Genomic DNA, 22,350 nt, shown 5'->3' with positions numbered 1-22,350 from the left:
GAGGTGGACCCTTGGGCCAAGGTGGGGTTGACACAACCCGTAGATAGGGACCTACGGGTCCCCACTGTTGGCAGGCAGAGTGGGCTGATGTACAGAGGCCAGCTGGCGCTTCACCAATACCAGCCCTCGTTACCCACAGGTTGAGTCTTTGGGTGCCGGGGCCGGCTGGATTTAGGTGGGCCTCCATATGTCATTGTTGATGAAGAGGTTGAGGTCAGCCCAGAGACAGCAGGAGAAGGATGGTACAGTCTCGGACTGGATGAGGTAGTGTCCCGGAGACTCGGGCGCCAAAGAAACCAAGGCAGACAAGGGGCGCCCGAGCAAAAGCAGGCCAAAGCCTGAATAGGCCAAGTCCAGGCCGTAGGCTGAAGAAGCATCGTGGAACAAGCTTGAGTCAGGGCTGGCGGCAATCTGGAAACAGTGGCAAGCAAGGCTGAAGTATGATCATGGAGATAGTCAAACGTAGTCAGGCAAGCAGAGGATTGGGTCTGGAGAGAGGCAATGGAGTAGTCAGGCGATGCAGAGGTCTGGGTCTGGAGAGAGTCAACGGCGTGGTCAGGCAAAGCAGAGTCAAAGTCTGTGTAGTCAATCCAAAGAAAGAGGGAAGAGCAGGAACGTAGGATCAAAGGAACCAGGATCAGGGAGTGAGACGAATCTCTCAGGAGGCAACAAGTATTCGACCAGCGAGGAGACCTGTTGCAAAGGCAAAGCTAGGGAGCGGAGCCTGGCTTAAGTACAGGTGCTCCGCTGACGTCATTATGCAGGGCCATGGCTCGGTTCCCGCTGCGGGCCCTACTTATACTTTAGTGATGCGTGCACCCTGTGTGGCCCGCGGAGAGGCCTGACGTGGAGTAGTGGAAGTGGTAGCTGGACTGGGAGCACCAGGATCTGTAGTTGAGCCAGAGGCACCAGGGGTGGTCCGAGGACGGAGCTGGGGGCCCACCACCAGCAGGGATGAGGAACCAGGCGCTGGAGTCACTGCAGAGAGGAGAGGGAGCCATGCCTCGGGTCTGCCGAGGACGGCACACATAACAGGCTTACTACACTTAACCAATATGCCTTGATACTTTTGATGCTTCTGCAACATTGCTCTCTTTTTTGACAGCGTGGTGAGAGGGGAAAGAGATATTGGATTCAGATGACAACCAATATGGGCCTCGGATTTACGTCTGGGATTCTGATACACAGACATAAGGGAAAAAGTACAGGACTGTTTTTCTATGGCCAAGTCCATAAGCAAAGAATGTTAAGCAGCACGGTCTGAATTTTCAAGAAGACTCATCATCCAGTAAAAATGTTGCTAGCAGTACATTTTTTATGGGTTATCATAAGGCTTGAGGATAACTGCACGGAGTGGCAGTTGCTACCCTTAAGAGCCACATGGGGGTACCCTTCATGGTGTGGCAGACTGAATGAACCATTTGGTTCTTTTCTGCCATCGTTACTATGTTACACCTGAGACACAAAAGTGAAACACTGGAGAAACTCAATGAATATGTGGCAGTGACAAAACAACAAGTTCCAACATAAATCTGGAATCTTCCGCATGAACAACGGAGGAGAATACTTGGACAAAATGATCCAAGCGTACCACAACAAGGGATCACACATCAGACCACAATGCCCATTGCTCCCGATTAGAACATTGGAGCTGAGGGGGAAAGGCCACACACTGATGGAAATAGTAAGGAGCATGCTGCTGGGTGCCAACCTTCCTGTCAAATTCTGGGGAGAGCCCCTGATGACTGCAAACTATCTGAAGAACCTGCTGCCAACAAGGGCAAATGAGGTGACACTACACAAAATGTGGCATGGCAGAAAAACTTACGAGTCAACTGAGGGCATTCAGCTGCTAAGCTTACATACGTGCTCCAAATGGAAAGTGTTTCAACGTGGCAGACTGAGCGAAAGAAGGCACACTGTTGGGATACAGTCAACAAGGCTGGGGATACAGAATCCTACTCCTTGGGACAGACTAGCTGACAGAAACCTGGAGTGTGCACTTTGATGAGTCACCCTCATCAAACATCACAACTCCAGCGAACCCTGAGCAGATGATTCCCGTGAGCATCTCCACCAACACAGGTCAAGGTGAAGTCACAGAACAATCAGAAGGTATTGCCACCTGGATAAACTGAGGTGGAGCTGCAGAGCAACCAGAAGTCACTGCAGATGGGAGTCCAGATGAGACTGCAGAGCCAACTGGCTGAGACAAGGGAGTAAGCCTTGGACAGTCCAGACAATATTTAAGGAGCGGAGCCTAAAGAGGAACCTATTCTTCAAAGGTCTACACATTCAACAAGGAGTATACCAGTGCACTGGCTCTCTCACAGGACAAAAGTCCAAGAAATACTGAAGTCCTCAACCTGGGAGCACAGTAGAAGATCACCGGGAATTAGAGGAGAAATAAAAGGCTCTCCCCCTGAGGCACAGCATGGCTAGTCGCAGCGTTCCCGGCAAAGACTTACACTGGGATGTCTTGGAGAGGATGAGACTCGAGGAGAACTGATAGCAGCGGGTCATCCTCCAGCACAGACAGCAAGGGGTTAACAATCCCCCTCACCCAGCCATTTTTCACCTACACTGTATGGGAAAAAATGGTCTACAAGGGCTTCTAAATGGCATGAAACCTGCCTTTTGTACTGGCCATATACTAGCACAATTACATGTACATGCAAGTCGCTTAGGAATGTGTGTAGGCAATTTACAATCATTTTAAATAAATAAATGTCACCAAAGCTATAATGTTTATTGAGTTCTAATCCAGACTCCCACGTAAAGAATCCTTGTATCTTACCACCTCCGAACATTTTTTCTGCTTCACAGAAAGTGTTTCTCCTGACAGCATGAAGGTCCCTGCTGCACCCAAACACACATCCAGTTCTGACCCTGAATATGCAGATCCTGCCAGAACTGGTACCAGACAGACAAGGAAAGAAAAATTCTTCAGATCCCACTTATTGAATATTTCTTTGTTAGTCAAACTACCCTTTCTGAAAGCCCGCCTGAATAGAGATGCAGGGAAAAAAAATCAGCAGATTTCCAGGGAAAAGCTGTGTTTCCTCTTCTAGCATGACTGCTGCATTGCACTACATTGCCATAATTAGGCATGGATGTAACACAAATACCATCTTGTTTATTATGTTATGTGCTCAATTGTTTTGAAGTGATGAAACTATGTAGATTTGATCTAAAGAGTTTTGTCTCACAGTCAGATAACATTGTCCCATAAGACCCCTTGCTCCAGGAATATTTCTTTCTCTAGTGGAAGTATGGAAGAAAAAGATGTTGTGATTCTCTATCCATTTGGATTTCCATTCCCCCTCCCTATCACTCTTGACTCCCTTCACTGTATCCCCATATCCCATATATATTTTGCTCTTTCCACTTTTCCCCTCAATCTCCTGGTCAACTCTCCACCTCCACCTCCATTTTCCTTTCTTCCCCATTCCCCACTAACAGGTTCAACTCCCCTTTAACCTTTCTTCCACTCTCTTCCACCTTTAATTTCTTCCTATCTCTCCCTAGCCCTGTGGCTTGCAGCAGTGAGAATGGAGGCAAACTTGCTGCATGGGGAATGCAATACGTGCATGCTCCACCTCTCCACAACTGTGCATTCTTATGTGCTTCATTTTTATACCAGCAGTTCGGGGGGGCAGGAGAAGGAGCCATGAGGCTCTGGAGAGCAGAGTCTCACTCTGTCCTCCCGATGCCAGCCTGCCACCCACCACCACTCTGAGAGCTAGGGCCAGTGGAATGGTGTGGAGACGTGGGTGGTCTTTGGCTGCCAGGGCCATGGGTTCTGCCAGTTCACAGCTGTTCTTCCCCTTGCCGGTAGTGAAGTGGGGCAGGAAGAAGGTATATGGACGGGGTACTGCTCCAGATGTAGATCCGCGTCCCATCTGTATTTTAGTAAGCCTATTACGCTCTTTCTATTAAATATTATACCCAGCATGGCACGTGCGCACAAATGGCAACAGAAACGTTCAGCTCTCAGCAGCTTTCTTTACTGGAAAGGACAAGCGGTCACCTACTTTAAAAGCTCTTTTTTGACTAATGGATTAGTGGATGAGATTTGCTAATCCAATGGCCCCTTCACACCAAGGCTTTTCGGTCTTTATATCAGGCCATGCATTTTTTTTTTTTATCTATTTCCTCCCCCAATTTTTCCAGGCTACCAGATGCCGCGAGCCGTCTTGTCTGTAGCGCGGCTTCCAGCAGGCGCAGGGATCCGGGGGGAGTGCACGCAAACTTTCAGCACGAGGCCAAACTGTGCGGGGCGGGCGCTCTGTGGAGCTGCTGCTGTGTGCTCGCTGCTGCTGCTACTACGGCAGGAACATCTGGAAGCGTTCAGTCCGTCTGTCTGTCTGAATGCCAATGAGAGGGATTGAGGAAGTGTGCTAAGAGAGAATGAGGGGCAGGGACTGAGAGTCTCTCTCTCTCTCTCTTCCTTCCTCTGCAGAAACAGCTCTCTGCCAACAGAGCGCACTCTGCCTGGCTTTTTAAAATAAGGAGCATCAGCAAATGAGCCATCTTTTCCCTGCTTTCTTCTTCTTTCCAGTTTGGTGGATTTTTTTCCCCGTTTTTTTTTTTTTAAATAAGACATTTAACGCCCTGAGACCTAACGTGGATGTTTTTTTTTTGTTTTGTTTTTTTTTAATTTAAATTGTTATTTCTTGGTTTGCCCTTTTTCTTGCTCTGTTTTTATGGTTTAGCAACAAGAGGTGCTGTGCTAAAATTCTTGGAAGGGGCCCGGATGTACCGAGGATGCATTGCTATTTGGTTAAAGGAGGCAGTAGTGGAAAGGATCATTTTTTGGTGTTTGATGCGATAATGGGAATCAGGTAATAATAAGAAAAGGAACATACTACTCTACAGCTTCATTTCCTCCCGCTCCCCCTCCCTCCCCCCCACCTTCAATCGTTAACAAAACCGACAGGGGAAAGGATTTAACCTGCACTCGTTTAAATGGTCAATGAAAACAAGAGGATGTACATTCCCGAGGAAAACCATCAAGGTAAGCCTGTGCCGTGGCTTCAAAAGAGAGATCTTTATCCCTCCCCCCCTCGCTTAGTTCTGGTGGATTTTCACGAACCTTTCGGCTGTTTCGGGTGATGCTGCCGGAGGCAGCACGGGGGAGCGAAGGGGAGGAGGAAAGGCAGGCAGGCTGACTCGGGCACCGGATCATAGTGTTGCATGGCAGATTTGTTGCAGTAATCCTGTTCCAGTAATTCCTTCATTGCAGAAAAGCCCTGCTCGGACGGCGTTTTCAGCCGAAATGTTGGGGGGGGAGGAAAAGTTTCCCCAAGTGTCTGGAGGGAGCGGAGTGTCTGCGGACGCTCGGTGGGGTCGGGGAGCAGGCTGATTCCCTCCCTCATCTGAAGGACGGGGGGGGGGGGGGGGGCTTTACTAGTGCTCAGGAGAGAGGCTGCATCCCCCCCCCCCCCCCGCCCTAGAATCCACAGCCGCGCGCCGCAGAACCTTTTTTTTTTTTTTTGCCCAGGCGAGGAATCCGCCCCTCTCTAACCTCGTTGGTTTTCATTTCTGACAGCTCCCAGGGATCCAGGTCGAGTTAGAAGGGGAGACATTCAGCTTTTGCCTTTTTTTTTTTTTTTTTTTTTTTTTGGTATCTGCATTTTCTGCGTTTTGAAGCGCGTAGAGAGCCTATTTTCAGGGTTACCCTCACAAGTGTGTGTGTGTGTGTGTGTGTGTTTAAAGTATATCTGATCCGTGGAAGGCTCACGGAAACGCCATATGACACAATTTCCCCCGTCTTTCCATTGAAACTTGATTTGTTTTGGGGACATAAGTGTTAAGTTTTTTGTTGTTTTTTTTCCCCTCTGCCAATTATTTGGCTTCGCGGCTGTCCTAGACGATTTGAGACTTTGGCTTGTGGACATGATCGGCTTTTCAGTTCTGTTGTACTGTAGAACAGAAAGCCATTCAAGGTAAAACCAACAGTCCAGGGCCACAATACAGGGAGCTTTTCTCATCTTGATTTACTTATTTGTAGACTCCCCCCCCCCCCCCCCCCCCCCCACCACCACCACCACTGAAAAAAGGTCCCAAAGTCCCGATGCTTCTCTATGAGTTGATGAAGCCAACGTCAGGGGCCAACTTGGCGCGGTTTTGGCCTATGGCTAGGGGACGACTCCTCGGAGCAGATTCTGCAGAGGAGCTCCGAGTCCGACGGCAGACAGACAAACATAGTTACATGTCTCCAGTGCACGTGAAAACCGCACGAAGCTGGCGGGCGATCCGCTTCAGCAAGCAGCCTCAGTCCTTGGCTAGATCAGTGCCTGACCGCCAGTCACATCCAGTTCAGTTGCAGAGAGGGATTTTTATGGTGGTAGATTGGAGAGGTGTATGGTGTTTTTTTTCAGAGAGAGAGTGTGTGTGTGTGTGAGTTTAGACAGGGAGAAATGAGGGTTATATGTACATTTACATGGGTGGCGTATGTATGCGTGTGTGTTTAGATGGGAAGTGTGTGTGTGTGTGTAAATATGTCTATGTATATTTGTGTGTTCAGCTAGGGCAAGTGTGCGCATTTACATAGGTGTTCGGATGGGGGGAAATGTCTGTGCCCAGAAATATCTGCCTGGTGTGTGTCTAGCTCCTAGCGTTGCAAAGCGCATCTCAATTCCCGCCACCTCTTCCATCCAGCAGCCGCAATCAATAGCAGGGGCCGTGACCGCGAGAGGAGGCGCAGGCAGATGCAACTTGGGCTGCGCCTTCCTCTCGCTGGCGTTTCCCCCCCCCCCCCCCCCCCCGTTTATTTTCCGGGGAGACGCGGGGGCTCCTTTAAGGGCACCACAAGCTGGAAAAGTGGAACAGCAGCCGAGCAGCCCATCAATACCAATAAGCCAAGGCTATGGCAACCTGGACTCCGGCTCCTCGTTAGCAGCTGCAGTGATTATATCATTTAAAGAGCAGTTTCGCCTCCGGCGCTGGATGCGGATCTTTTGCACCCCCCCCCCCGGTCCCCCTTTGGAGGTGAAATAGCAATTTCAAATTATTTGGGTTTTTTTCCCTTTAATCCTCATAACAGAGCATTAAATAGATAGTGTATAGTTTAGGAAATGTCACTTTGTTTACTGCGGTATGGGCTAAAAATATCAAAGGAGTGTTCGTTTGATATAAAATGCACGCCGGGAATATAAGCCACATTTTAATTCTGAGAAGATGCGAGCTCAGATCAAAAATCCTGTACCTGTTGTCGCTAAAAAAAAAAAAAAAAAAGAAAAAAAAAAAAAGAAAAAAAATTGGTAAAACCAGTAACAAGTAGACGAGCCTAAAATGAATCCCTTAAATATCAGCAAAACACTGTGCTTTTTTTTTTTTTTGTAGTGCTGCTGGTTCCTGTTGTTCGCATTTGAAAACCAAATATTTAAATCAGCTACATCGTTAACGCTATATATGAGCGCTAGTAATCTTGTGTTAAGGAAGTGGGGAGACTGATGTTAAAGGGTGGGCTAGAAAATGTGGGAAATTAAAGGGTAGGAGAGAGAGTGATGTGGTGTTTTACAAAGGTACCCAATTAGTAGAATGTAGGAGGAAGATTATAGGATAGGAGCACACCTCTTGTCCTATTTTTTTATATAGGATTCAGTCCTTGCCTAGTTGCCTGGCTGACTTTCTACAATGTTGTTTGTTTTGATGGCAGATCAATACAGTCATTCTGTAGTGCAGGTACATACATTTGTATATGCATCAAACAGCTTAAATTGAACCATCCTAATATTTTTCTCTGTAAGCAGACAATGGAAGAGAAGCTGTATGGCATCAGGTTATTATTTCTTCTGGATGCTTGTGATCTTTTCCATATGTTTATACACCCAACAGTCTACTGTATATTACAATAGAACATTTAATTATTCATTATTGATGCTGAGCATATGCTGTTTTTTCCAACTACAATAGAGGCAGTAAGCACTAAGCAAAGCTTTTAAAGTTTATTGTATCTTTACTTGATGCAGACAGACATAAGTCTTGACTTTCCCATCACTGCACATCTTTATCACATATCAATTCAGTATTTCATAATTGCTATATTCTAATTTCAGTAGTTAGAGCTCACAGAAGTCAAGCGGCAACCTCCTTTAAGGAAAAGTGGACTTTCTCCAGCTTCTGAGTTTCTTTGCATCCCTGGTATATTATTGTTTGTCCCAGAGCCCTTCATGTGAAATCAGTGAAACTCGCTTCTTTTATCTTCTTTTCCAATCTCAAAAGCACTTTGTAGTCTAGTAGACTCTACCAGGAAGACTCCAAGGGGCTGTTTTGTTTATTCAGCCTTGGCACTAGATTTTTGCTGTAATACTAAATGCTGTCTATATTTTGCATTGGGCAGGCTAATCTTTTTTTTTTCTATACCCATGTCACCTTCCTTTTCACTTCCATTGCCCTGTGCACGACAATCCCCACGTGCATAAATTGAGAATGTTTTCTGTTTGTTATCTGCCCATTGAGCCCACCATTGAGAGTCATGAAACTGGTAAAGATGTTTCATCGACATATAGCACTTCAGGAACCATGATGCAGATCTGCGCCAGTAATGTTAGAGAAATCCAGAAAGGTCTTATCAGCTTAATTCTAACCATTGGTAAACACATACATTTGTAATCATAGGATGCAACTGACAATCATGCTTCAAGGGTATCTGAAGGAAAAAGATGTGTTACTGGCTGTAAAGCATTGAGATGTACTAACTCAACATGTTGCACTTGCTCTGTTTTGTTGCAGCATAGAATTTCGAGATTACATTTCAGTGGTGGTTTTGGGAACTGGTTGATTAAGGAAATTGGCTCAGGGTTACGTAGCATTTATCTCTAGGTACCAACCCAAACCCAGCTCAGCTTGGTAGGGATCAAAAGTTATTGCCATCTGGAAGTCTTTTGGTGGTCTACATGAAATTAGTTGGACGGTCTTAATCCAATTGATAGTGGGACACATGGCCATAATCACTGAAACCATTGCAATTTAGCACCGCTGTTGGGCTGTTTCAGGAGAGAGGTCCAGGACTTCCCAGGCATGGGGACTGATGTACCTTCTCATCCCTTAGAGGAAGTCACTCTTCGGTTGAGGCATGGGGACACTGTACTGCTGCTGCTCACGCTGTACCTGTTCTGAGATTGAACGGAGACCTTCATTTTCAAATGCTGTCAGGTTGCCACCATTTCCAAATGTTGAATTCTTTAGAAAATGTGTAAAAAAAAAAAAAAAAAAAGATTTAGGTAAATTAATTTCACATGCTGTATTTATACTGCTGTGGGAGGATGATTTGATCCTTAAGGCTTGGTTTTGAGGAATACAGGGAATAACAGTTATTTTGCAACAAGATGTCTAGCTACATGCGTTTTATCATGGAAGAGTATACGGAGTTGTTTTAGTGATATCTCTTCCAGAAGGTGTCACTAGAAGGCTTCTGAGCCAAAAAAAAGTAAGGAAAATCAACCTTGAAAAGACACAAGAAAGAGCCCGATATCTGCTTCAAAAATAAAAAACAAAATTAAGACCAAGCACTTTAAAATATACTGTACCACGTGATGAATTTGATGAGGATAATTTCTAAACTGCATGTTTCACTTTCTTCGGGTACTGTCTGCATGTTAGGAACAATTGTCCTGACATCTGACAGAAAGCTATGCCTTTAGCATTTTAATGCTTCTTTCTAATAGGATGCTCTCAGGTTTGTGTTTGGTGGGATTTTTTTTTTTTCCCCTCACTGATGATTATGGGAGAAATCATTACCGGAAATGAGCTTCAGGGATTAATTTCTGCCTTGCAAAGCCTTAATGTTTTGATTTCATATTTCCAGCTCCAGATTTCCATGCAAACATGTTTACCTTTTCTTTTCACAACCCTCAAACAATAATGACTAATGTTACTCATCGAAACAGCCACATCCTTTACTGTGACATATTCCCCCCCCCCCCCCCCCCCTTCCTGAACTTCAGTCGGGCCCCAGTACCTCCACTGGGCAGTCCTCATACTGCTTGGTCTCTCCTCATCCTGACATGCTGGGTATGAGGTTTCCCTGGGACTCCGTCATGGCGCATATGGTAAGGCTGCTGCATGCAGAGGCCTCCATTCTGCCACCTGCAAAGGTTATTCCTGACATCATATAGAGGAGTAAAGGATCTGCGGCAGATATTCTGATTATTCCCCTCCATCCACCCCCAGGAGCCAGTCCAGATATCTTTATGGAGCCTAAAAAAAAAATTTTGCACGCCAAATATGTGCAGATATGCAGCTGTAAGTATGACTCAGAAACTGCAAAATTGAGGCCTAGAACATGAACCACTTTTTAGGTTTGATGCCTTTCCTTACAAAAAAAAAAAAAGAGAAAAGAATCTGCATCTGTCGAAGAAACTACATATGTTTATCAGTTGACGACTTAATGACATCTAGGTTGTGAGTTTGAATTAAACTGTTAAAAGTATTTTGAATCAACACAACATCTATCTACATGGAGTGCAGAGCCATACTTTTAATATGAAGAGTCCATGAAGGTTTACCCACAGCTTGCATAGCTTTTCCAAAACAGGCAATGTAGCTTGCTTTTTTTTTTTTATCTGCTGTATTCTGTCAGCTCTAAGGCAGATTCTCCCTGGGGGTTCTTGAAGCAGATAGATCTGGAAGGCATCACAGCAGAGCTGCTTTGAACTGGAATTGATGGCTACCTGGTTTTAATTGTGGCCTTTCCTTCACTAAAATTACGGGTGAACGAGATCATTATTATTATTTTGCCAGCCACCATGAAAGATTACAGAGTGGAAGGGGCCCAGTACTTGTAAACGTATTCAATGGTGCTGGTTATTTTAAAGCGGCAGTTCAATCTGTCTATCTCATGACCTATTTGCTTTTTCCTCTGTGCATCTTATTGCAGGGTTTCCTTTCTTTCTAGCATAAAGAATAAAGAATGCATTTCTTCTTGTTCATCATTCTTGGAATAGGATTGTGTGCAGGTTTCATTATGGCAGCAGCTCCTTTCCTCAGAGAACTGAAATCTACATATGTAGGACTGACACTCTTCAGAGAGGCTTCAGTACTTTAAGTTGAGTTAGCCTGTAGTTTTTTTTAGAAGCAGCAAAGGGGGGTACCATCTCACTGAGATCTAGGTATTCGTGGACTTAAATGTGGCAGTGACTCACTAATCTGTGGCTGCTGTAAAACAATGCATTCACAGAATTTCATGAGAAACATTTTAGGGCCTTGGCTAAGCCTGTTTTCTCATCACCAAACGCTGCCATGTTGCAGAGGTGCCGAAAGTGATGTGTTTTCCTGGGATTAAAGGTTATCGGAGGAGAGTCTCCTTTCATCCTGTGAGTGTACCATGTTCTTCCCCTGAAGTCACCTGCTCACCATTCTGCTGTTTTATGCATAGACTTCAGCACTCCCGAGCTACAGGGGAACATAATGGTGGGACTGGCCGAGCAGGAAGTTTTTTTAAAACACTTTTTATATTTTTATGGGGTGCAAGGGTGCCCTGGGTTTTGTTTGTTTGTGTGAGTTGTTTTAATTTACTTTTAATTGAGGTTGAGCTCTTTGTCCTGTACCCATAAGGAGGAGCTTGTAGTTCACAGCCACTGTAAGACTGCTGAGGCTCACCCCTGTTGTTGGGTAGAATGGATGGGACGGGGGGACGGGGACTTCTGTATTTATCTGTCTGCTGTGCAAAACTGAATAGAATGTGGCTGGGTTTTCCATATTTTCTCTTTTTTTTTGTTTTTCTTGTTGGCAATGATTCTATGTGCCCTTCTTCCCCACTTCTCTGTATTTATTATTTCCTTCTCTTGTCTTCCTTTGAACAGGCGAGGGCATGAATGCTCTATCTTCCCTTAAAAAAGGAATGACAGGCCTCACAAAAAGACTGCATGGGGGTCTCATTTAATAAATATGGCTTACCATAAGTACATGATGGGAGGGGGGTGGGGGAAGTTGTTTGGTTTTTTTTTTAAAGGCTCATTGTTGCCCTAAGAAAAGGATTCACCAGTCACTGTGAAATTGTAGTAGCCCAGTTGTGTCTGTTCTCATGCCTGGTGCAGCAATGATAATGCAAACTGCTAAGACTCTGTACAGACAGCAATATACAATTATATGTTTTCTGGAGTGTCTGCAGGTTTAAAGAGAAAGCAGAAGTCAAATGGTCCCTCTGGGGACAGGGAAATTACCTTCTGTACCCGAATGTAATCCACTTTGAAGTGGCTGAAAGGCGGAATCTAAATAAATAAATAGAAATAGAAAAGTCAATTTACCTTTCCAGTATTTTCTCCCTCAGGCGAGATCATTCAGGCTTCTGCATAGGGGTTTTTTTTTTTTCCCCTTGAATTTTACGTAGAAAGAAGCACTGGAGGCTACAATAGGAATTTTAGGTGACTCTTGATAATTAACAGAAGTGACTAAATTGTGCTGAACAAATTTGTTTTGTTGTGCTTATTTCTGCGAAGGGCCAAGAGTCACATCTGTGTGAGAAGTAAATTACTAGATCTGCAAATAACTTCATAAGATTTGGATATTTGTGAAGAGAGGGTATAGCACAAAGGTTATTTGTTGCAGAGTTTCAGATCTGGCAAATTTTGGGCCTCATTACTAAGCATTATTCCCCATAGACACAGAATGGCAGAAAAGCCTTAGTAAATCAGGCCCATTAATATGAACCCCCCCCCCCCAAAAAAAAAAAAAAAACATTAGAATTATATTTAAAAATGTGGAAACTGAATACTAGCAAATTATTTTGAAAAACTATGCAAAATTAATTTGCAAAATGAAAAATTAAGGCAAAGGAGTGCTGGGAGAGTTAGCATAGCACTGGATGAAGGGGTAGATATATATATATCTGACATATTTTAATTCAATTATTTCAAGCACTTACCAACATTAAAAATTCCTTATTAATCTATATTATTTAATATGTATTGCAGTTTATAAATACACAGCAATATGATGTAAAAAGTAAACAAAGAACAGAAATATCAGATCCAATCACATAATAAAACAAATATCATTGTATTCTTATGAATCCTTTTTCCAAAAACACAGAGAATATCATAACTATTTATTAAGAACATAAGAAATTGCCATGCTGGGTCAGACCAAGGGTCCATCAAGCCCAGCATCCTGTTTCCAACAGAGGCCAAAACCAGGCCACAAGAACCTGGCAATTACCCAAACACTAAGAAGAACCCATGCTACTGATGCAATTAATAGCAATAATTAAACTGCAATAATCATAATAATCATAAGAAATTAATATTTGCTATGGCTGCAGAACAGAACTAGGACAGTCCATGTTACAACCCAACATACAAAAAAAAATATTCAAATTCTGGTGTCACCTCAGTAAGAACAAAACAAACTCCCTGCACTGCCAAACTGTGAAATAACACAAACCCCCGCCCAAAAAAATAAAGACACCTAGAACCTTGCCATACCATAACAGCACTCTCAGGACTCAAACAGCATTAACCTTATCTATGAAAAGGCAGCAATGCACATATTACACCAAGCCCTAGAACACTTATACACTACCTACTGGGCAAACAACAAGCTGGAGTGCTGCAGATCTCTACAGAGGGACTACATGATAGCAGCAATATTACACCTTTGTCACACATGAGGAACAGAAACAAATCCTTGGCTAATACAGACAAAACTAAAATGGAACAATGGAATACTGAAGGAAAAGCAAAATACAAATATATAGCAGAAAGATGGCATATTCCAGTTGCTGAAAGTCAAACTTACTATATTTTAATCTTTGTTGTTTGATCTTGTTTTTCTAATTTGGTTGGTCCCAGTCTCTTTTTTTCCAATTTCTCTTTGACTGTCTTTTTCAAATTCCTTTTTCAGACTCCCTTTATTCTTTCTATTTCTTCTCTCCACCTGTCTTCTTTCCTTCCTCTCTCAAACCAACACTCAGACTCTGTCTCATATGTGCTGTCTCTGACATACACAGCTCTCACTCACATAGGATCCCTCTCTCACAGGCTACCACTCTTGCATGCTTTCTCTCTTATACACAGGCTCCCATCCCTCACACAGGCTCCCACTCCCACAAGCAGGCTCTCACTCTCACATGCAGACTCCCACTCCCACTCCCCCCCACACAAACACACACACAGGCTCTCTTTCTCTCACCCATGCTCTCTCTCACACACAAACATACACATTTCACTCCCACATGATCTGTCTCTGTCTCTCTCTCTCTCTCTCACACACATACACACACACACACACACACACTCTCTCTCTCTCTTCTCTCCTATATGCTTTCTCGCATGCACACATAGGCTCTCTCTCACAATTCTTTCTCTCACATACACAGGCTCTCTATTCCTCTATGCTGTTTCTCTCTCTCACACACAAACAGGCTCTCCACTCCCACATGCTCTATCTCTCTCTGAATGACTCTCAAACAATAAACATTCTCAACTCCCACATGATCTCACTCTCTCTCTCTCTCTCTCTCACACACACACACATAAACACACCCACACACTCACTTTCTCTTGGCCTTCCCCTCTCTTTCGGGTCTCCTTGCTGCAAGGCCTCCTCTTCTTAGCCACCACAGGATGGGCTCTGCAGCTGACTTGTGGCAAGATCTCTCTCTTCTTGGGCTGCAAAGCAGTGCTTATTGGGTGGGCCTGAACTGACTGTAGGTGGGCCATGGCCCACACATGGCTATGCCACCACCCAGCCAGAATGAACAGACAGGTGATGAAATGCTAACAGAAATTAGAGAAGCTAAAAAAAATTAGCAACAAGTAATAATTAAGATTCCAATTTACCCCAGTATTGATTGGGTAAATGTTACATTTGGATATGCTAAGGAGGTAAAGTTTCTAGATGAAATAAATGACTGCTTCATGTAGCAGATGGTTCAAGAGCTGAAGAGGGAGAGCTATTTTAGACCTAATTCTTAGTGCAACACATGATTTGGTGCAAGTGGTAACCGTGTTGAGGGTCACTTGGCAGTAGTGATCATAACATATTCCAACTAGTTTTGATAACTGGAGAGAGAACATTAAGGGCATCTACTGGTATACTGATAAAATGAGGAAAATGGTTAGGAAAAAAACTGAAAGAAGCAACTGTAAAGGTTAAGAGTTTACATCAGGCATGGAGGTTGTTTGAAAATACCATCATGGAAGCCGAGACTAGATTCCATGCATTAAAAATATGGAAGGAAGACTAAATCACTACTGGCATAGGTAAAAGGAGAGGTAAGAGAAGCTTTACTAGCAAAAAGAACATCTTTCAAAAATGGAAAATGGATCTGAATGAAGAAAACAGAAAACCGCATAAGTACTGGCAAGTTAAATGCAAAGCATTGATAAGGAAGGCAAAGGCAGAATTTGAAAGGAAGCTTGCTGTAAAAGCCAAAATTAATCATAAAAACTTTTTCAGTACGTTCAAAGAAAAAAGTATGTGAGGGAGTCAGTTAAACCATTAGATGATTGAGGGGTTAAAGGGACACTAAGGGAGGAAAAGGCCATAGCAGAAAGATTAAATTAATTCTTTGATTCAGTTTTTACTGAGGAAGATGTAAGGCAGATACTCATGCCAGAAGTGATATTTAAAGGTGATGATTCAGAGGAACTGAAACAAATCTCAGTATACCTAGAAAATGTACTAGGTCAAACTGACAAACTAAAGGTAGCAAATCACCTGAACTAGATGATATATATCCCAGACTGTTGAAAGAACTGAAAAATGAAATTGCAGACCTAATATTAATGAACTGTAAACTATCATTAATATCAGCTACACTGTCTGAAGATTGGAGGGTGGCCAATGTAAATCCAGTTTTAAAAAGGATTCCAGGGGTGATCCAGGAAACGAAAGACCAAATGAGCCTGACATTGGTGCCAGAAAAGATAGTTGAAACTATTACATACTGAAAATAAGGATAGTCATAGTTTAATGGGACAAAGCCAACATGGCTTTAGTCAAGGGAAGTCTTGCTTCACCAATCTGCTACATGAATAAATGTGGATAAAGATGAGCCAGTTGATATACATAGTTATTCTGGATTTTCAGAAAGCATTTGACAAAGTAACTCATGAGAAACACTTAAGGAAATTAAAAAGTCATGGGATAGGAGGCAATATTCTACTGTGGATTGATAATTGGTTAAAATATAGAAAACAGAGAGAAGGGCTAAATGGTCAATTTTCTCATTGGAGAAAGGTGAGTAGAAGAGTATACTTAGACCACTGCTTTTTAACATATTTATAAATGAACAACAAGTGAGGTGATCAAATTTGTTGATGATACAAAATGATTCAAAGTTGTTAAATCACAAGAGGATTCTGAGAAATTGCAAGAGGACCTTGCGAGACTGGGTGACTGGGGATCCAAATGGAAGATGATGTTTGATGTGGACAATTCCAAAGTGATGCATGTAGGGAAGAGCTACTCAAATTTTAGCTACACATTGCAAGGTTCCATGTTGGGAATCACCACTGAGAAAAACGTTCTAGGCATCATTGTGGATAATATGTTGAAATCCTCTGCTCAGTGTGCAGCAGTGGCCAAGAAAGCAAACAGAATGCTAGAAATTATTAAGAAAGGAATGGATAATAAAACAGAAAAGAACATAATGCCTTTCTATCATTCCATGATGTGACTGCACCTCAAGTATTGTGTGCAATTCTGGTCACCACATCTCAAGAAAATATAGTAGAATTAGAAAAGGTACAGAAAAAACAAACCAAAATGATAAAGGGGATTGAACAAATCCCCTATGTTGAAAGGCTAAAGAGGTTAGGGCTTTTTAGCTTGGAGAAGAGGTGGCTGAGGGGAAATGGAGGAACTTTAGACTGAAGAGCCAGGAGGGTCATCATGAGCTGCAGATGGACTGGGTGAACTGGTAGACTGATAAAACTGGTTATTTTGTTGCCATGCACATGTTTAAAATCCCATGACTTACGCATGAAACAGCAAACTTATGGAGGGTAAATGCACCTGAATAACGCAAGTAAAATTAGAGATGTGCATTCGTTTGTGACGAAATAGGAAATATAGTCTATATTTCCTATTTCGTCATGGTTGGGGGGGGGGGGGGCGAAGAAACAATAGGGAAACCCACGAAATTTCATGTGGTTTTCCTATATTTTTTGGGGGGGAGAAAGGGCACATTTAAAAAAAAAAAAACAAACCCAAACCCCTCCCAACCCCCCAAGACTTGCCCGACCCCCCCCCCCCCCCCCCGAAGACTTACCAAAAGTCCCTGGTGGTCCAGCAAGGTCCCGAGAGTGATCTCCCCCTCTCAGGCCGTCGGCTGCCACTAATCAAAATGGCGCCGATGGCCCTTTCCCCTTACCAGGTGACGGGCTATCTGTGCCATTGGTCGGCCCCTGTCACATGGTAGGAGCAATGGATGGCCTGCTCCATTTTCTAAGATGACGCCAGCCATCCATTGCTCCTACCATGTGACAGAGGCCTGCCAATGGCACTGATAGCCCCTGTTACATGGTAAGGGCAAAGAGCCACCAGCGCCATTTTGTTTACTGGAAACTGACGGCCCGATAGCAGGGGATCACTCCCGGGACCCCTGTTTGACCAAGAGGGACTTTCGGTACATTTTGGGGGGGTTGGGAGGGTGGGGGTTGTAATTAATTAAATCTGAATGGTTGGGGTGGGGATTTTTTTCGGTTCGGGACAGCCGAAAAAAAATTGGCCCGAACCACAGGAAATGAAATTTCCCACGGCAAGCCAATTACGAAGGCCAAACCAAAAGGTTTGGCTGAATCACATCTCTAAAATCTATTAGTGTATCCCTTTAAAATGTGCAGTACAAATACGTGGGTATATCATTTGTGCACATTTATCTGGCTAAATTCTGACTTATCCGGCTAAGTACTGCCTTTGTCGTACTTAGACAAATTTGAAGTTATCAGATAAACAGTGCTTTTTAAAGACTTTTCCAGGTATCTTATAATACCCAGGTAAGTCTGAAATGTACTAATTAGACGGACAAGTGGTGCTTTTTAGACTTATCCAGCTAAGTACTGCTACTTTTCTGGGTAAGTCTGAACTTCTGCGGCTCACGGTTTTTACATACACGAGCATATTTGTGGGCATACGTACTCATATTTTATAACCTGTATATATCATGTGCACACAGGTTATAAAATGCAGTAGTAAATATGCATGCACCTATATACACACTTATATGGGTGCATGCGAACAGTCTTGAAAGTTATCCTCTGTGACCGGCAACCCAAATTTCTACAGGAAGCATGTCTTGTAAGTTGTAACAGAAGGCATGGGAATTTAGCCACAATTACCAAAAAAGAGATGTAAGAATCAGAAAAGATGCACTGGGTGGAGGAGGGTGTAATATTCAGACTGCATTTTTACATGAGTAAATATATTTTTGCTCACATTAAAGCGTTTGAATATTGCCCTCTTTAATACATTCATTGAGTACCGTAATTCTCCTATTCTAGTGGCAGTCAATAGATTACAGTAAACAAATGAAAAGAGGGGGGTCATTTCTTACACAGATTCTTGTTTTTCAGCCAAGCAGCCTATATCCAGCTCCCAGTATGGGGAACCGATTACGCTCCTGCCAATGCCTCAGACAGCAGTACAGCCTTTCCGCCAAGCTGGGATCCTAGAATTTGAGCCCACAAGCAAGGGCTCTACTTTATTTATCTACTTTATTATTTCTCCCTGCCATGCAGTTATTCTGTCTCAGAAGCAAACTTAAAATAGAAAGCAAAAGGAGAATTTTAACATTTTGTTGTTCTGCCAGTTAAATTATTTTAACAATTGTTTTGGTATACTGCTGCCTGAATGTATATGTCTGTTCTCTTCTGCAGTGTGAGAGAACATTATTTTTCTACAAATAATATAATGGTACCACGCTTAGTTCCATAAATAAGGACAATTATTTATTATTCCTCTGTTGTTTGATTTAATGCTAACTGCAAAGTTAAATTACTGTGCATGATGGGCCAAAATATGGAATAATGCTCAGACTATCTACACTTTTAGCCTGCTTATGAAATTGTAGTGTGTGTGTGTTTGTGCCTAGGGCCAAAACATCATTTCTTTAGGTTCAGTACAAGCTTGTCAGGCAGACTCCCTTCCACACACATCATCCTCAATATATTTGAATTTCATGATTCAAGTAGAAGAAAAAATAGCAAATGCGGGAAAACAGAGGACAAGACTTTTTTTTTTTTAGATATGTTAGTGATAGAAGGAAGTGCAAAAGTGGCATTGTGAGACTCAAAGGTGAAGGGGGACTATGTAGAGGCTGATGAGGAAAAAGAAAAATTGTGTAAATATTTTTGTTCAGTGTTCACTGTGGAACTGCCTAGAGCATGACCACATAAACCAAACACAAATAAGATTGGAAGTGAGGTAAATCTCGATTGATTTTCAGAACACTGTGTTCATGAGTAGCTAACTAAACTTAAAGTAGATAAGGTAATGGGGCCGGATGGGATATATCTGAGGGTACTAAAGGAACATAGAGATGTCCTGGCAGCTCCACTGGCTGACCTTTTCAATGCTTCTTTAGAGTCTGAGTAGCTCTGGAGTACTGGAGATGAGTGGTTCCTATTCCTAAAAGTGGAAGTAAGGAGAAGCTGGGAACTACAGACCATTTAGTCTGATTTCTGTGGTGAGAAAATTAATGGAATCACTGCTAAAACAGAGGATAGTGCAGTTTTTGGATTGCAAGACCCAAGGCAGCATGGTTTTACCAGAGGTAAATCTTGTCAGACGAATCTGATCAACTTCTTCAAGTGGGTGATCAGTAGTTAGCTCAAGGGAGAGTGCTAGATGTAGTGAACTTGGATTTCAGTAAGGCCTTTGTCAAGGTTCCACATAGGAGACATAAATAAATTGACTACCCTTAGTATGGAACCTAGAATGACTGACTGGGTTAGAAACTGGCTGAGTGGGAGGCCACAAAGTATAGTGGTAAATGGAGTTTTCTCTGAGAAAGAGGGGGTTACTAGCAGTGTGCTTCAGGTATCAGTCCTTGCACCAGTTCTTTTCAACATTTTTGTGAGTGACATAGTAGAAGGGTTGTTGGGAAAGGTTTGTCTTTTTGCCGCTGATAGCAAAATCTATAATAGGGTGGACAGCCAGGAAAGTGTGGAAAACAAAAGTATCTTATGATCTTAAGGTAGCCAAATAGTTGGATAAAGTGACGGAAAAAGCCAGAAAGATGCTTGGCTGCATAGGGAGTGGAATGGTCAGCAAAAAAACGATATTGCCCCTGTATAGGTCCCTGGTGAGACCTCATTTGGAATAATCGTTTAAATTCTGGAGAATGCACCTTCAAAAGGATATAAACAGGATGGAGTCTGTCCAGAGGGTGGCTACTAAAATGGTCAGTGATTTTCCTTCTAAAGTAAATGGAGATAGACTTAAAGATCTAAACATGTACACCCTAGAGGAAAGGTGAGAGAAGAATTGTTGGATAGAGACATTTAAATATCTCCAAAGTTTCCATGCACAGCAGGTGAGCCTCTTTCAATGGAAAGGAGGCTCTAGAATGAAGGGTCTTGCAATGAGGTTGAAAGGGGTAGACTCAGGAGTAATCTTAAGAAATATTACAGAGGGTGGTGGATTCATGGAATGGTGGAGGTGGTAGAGACAAAACAGTATTTGAATTCAAGACAGCATGGAGATCTCTAAGGTAGTGATGGGAATTATAAAGCTAAATTAATTGGGTGGATGGGAAGACTAGAAAGATCATAGTGTCTTTTCTGATGTCATGTTTCTATGTTCCTATTGTGAAAGATAAGATTGTAGTTTAATTCTGAAATTCCCTTCTACCCCCTTGACTATTTTGTAACTTGTCGGTCCAAATAATGGTATTGATATTTTGGCTTTTTTTTTGTTCTCATGGTTCAACTTGCCTGCAAACGTTTTACAAATAAACCAATTCACTTAAGAGTTTTATTTTTTCCAGCCTTTTCCACTGCAAAATCATGAATTTTCTCCCCGAAGACAATTTACTGTATCTGGCAAGTTCATATGCGATAGACAAAATAGCAAGATGGCTTAATCGCTCTTGTCAGCTTTGCTGAGCATTAGCTTGCTGAAACTTCTTTCGGCGTCTGCTACAGTCCCTGGCAGCATGCAAAATATCAGTAGAGCTATGCATGGTTCATTGAGAGTGAGATACAGCTGATGTTTGTAAATCGCATGTTCTTTTCTAAAAGTAGATTTGAAGGGTTTGGGTTTTTTTTCAAATGCAGCATTTCACAAGAAAAATTAGAAAGATATTAAGGATTCTTGTGAAGTAGACATTTAAACACGTCTTCTAGTTCCTTAGATTTTTGTGTCACATCTTTTTTGCTTCTTACCTCTCTTCTTTGATAATTGTGGCAAAATTCCCATGCCTTCTGTTACAACTTACAAGCTTCCTGTGGAAATTTGGGTCGCCGGTCACAGACGATAACTTTGAAAACTGCTCGCATGCACCCATATAAGTGTGCATATAGGTGCATGCATATTTACTACTGCATTTTATAACCTGTGTGCAAATGATACGTGCAGGTTATAAAATTTGAGGACGTATGCCCACAAATATGCTCGCGTATGTAAAAACCGTGAGCCGCATAAATTCAAACATCCAGAAACGTAGCAGTACTTAAGCTGGATAAGTCTGAAAAGCACCACTTGTCCTTCTAATTAGCACATTTCAGACTTATCTGGGTATTATAAGATAGCTGGAAAAGTCTTTAAAAAAGAACTGTTTATCTGGATAACCGCAAATTTGTCTGTCTAAGTAGCAACAAAGGCATTACTTAGCCGGATAAGTCAGAATTTAGCCAGATAAATGTGTACAAATGATATACCCACTTATTTGTACTTCACATTTTAAAGTGATACACTGATAGATTTTACTTGCGATATTCAGGCGCATTTACCCTCCTTAAGTTTTGTTAGGAACTGGGGAACCTTTTGGGGAAGGGGGAGTCTCTTCCGAAGGGATGGGCTTCACCTTAACCAGGGTGGAACCAGACTGCTGGCGCTAACCTTTAAAAAGGAGAGAGAGCAGCTTTTAAACTAGAACAAATGGGAAAGCCGACAGTCACTCAGCAGTGCATGGTTCGGAGAGAGGTATCTTCAAAGGATACTAATGATACATTAGAATTAGGGCATCCTGACAGTGAAGTTCCAATAATAAGAAAAGTAGTCTCAGGTGCCTGTAACTAAAAACTCACCAGAGCTAAAAAATTCTAACTTATCTCTATCAATTAAAAAGCAGAATGAAAATGCAAACAAAAAACAAACTTTGAAATGTTTGTATGCTAATGCCAGAAGTCTAAGAAGTAAGATGGGAGAATTAGAATGTATAGCAGTGAATGATGACAT

The 22,350-nt window shown here is 42.7% G+C and overlaps 1 protein-coding gene across 17 annotated transcripts in view; it reads left to right on the top strand.

Moving 5' to 3' along the window:
• The window catches only part of CACNA1C (calcium voltage-gated channel subunit alpha1 C), a 1,539,476-nt gene that overhangs the window by 211,968 nt on the left and 1,305,158 nt on the right, over nucleotides 1-22,350 (top strand). The window contains exon 1 of one of the 17 annotated variants that reach the window (XM_029599879.1): nucleotides 4,603-5,017. The exons of the other annotated variants lie outside the window; for them this stretch is intronic. Within the exon in view, the coding sequence (XP_029455739.1) occupies nucleotides 4,969-5,017 (49 nt within the window). The 5' untranslated portion in view covers nucleotides 4,603-4,968. Of the gene's footprint in view, nucleotides 1-4,602; nucleotides 5,018-22,350 lie in introns of those variants that run through there. 17 annotated transcript variants of the gene reach the window in all.

This window comes from Rhinatrema bivittatum, chromosome 4, assembly GCF_901001135.1.
Source record: "Rhinatrema bivittatum chromosome 4, aRhiBiv1.1, whole genome shotgun sequence".
Lineage (NCBI taxonomy): Eukaryota > Metazoa > Chordata > Amphibia > Gymnophiona > Rhinatrematidae > Rhinatrema > Rhinatrema bivittatum.
The sequence above is the reverse complement of the archived record's forward strand: the minus strand, read 5'-3'. Positions and strand labels throughout refer to the sequence as shown.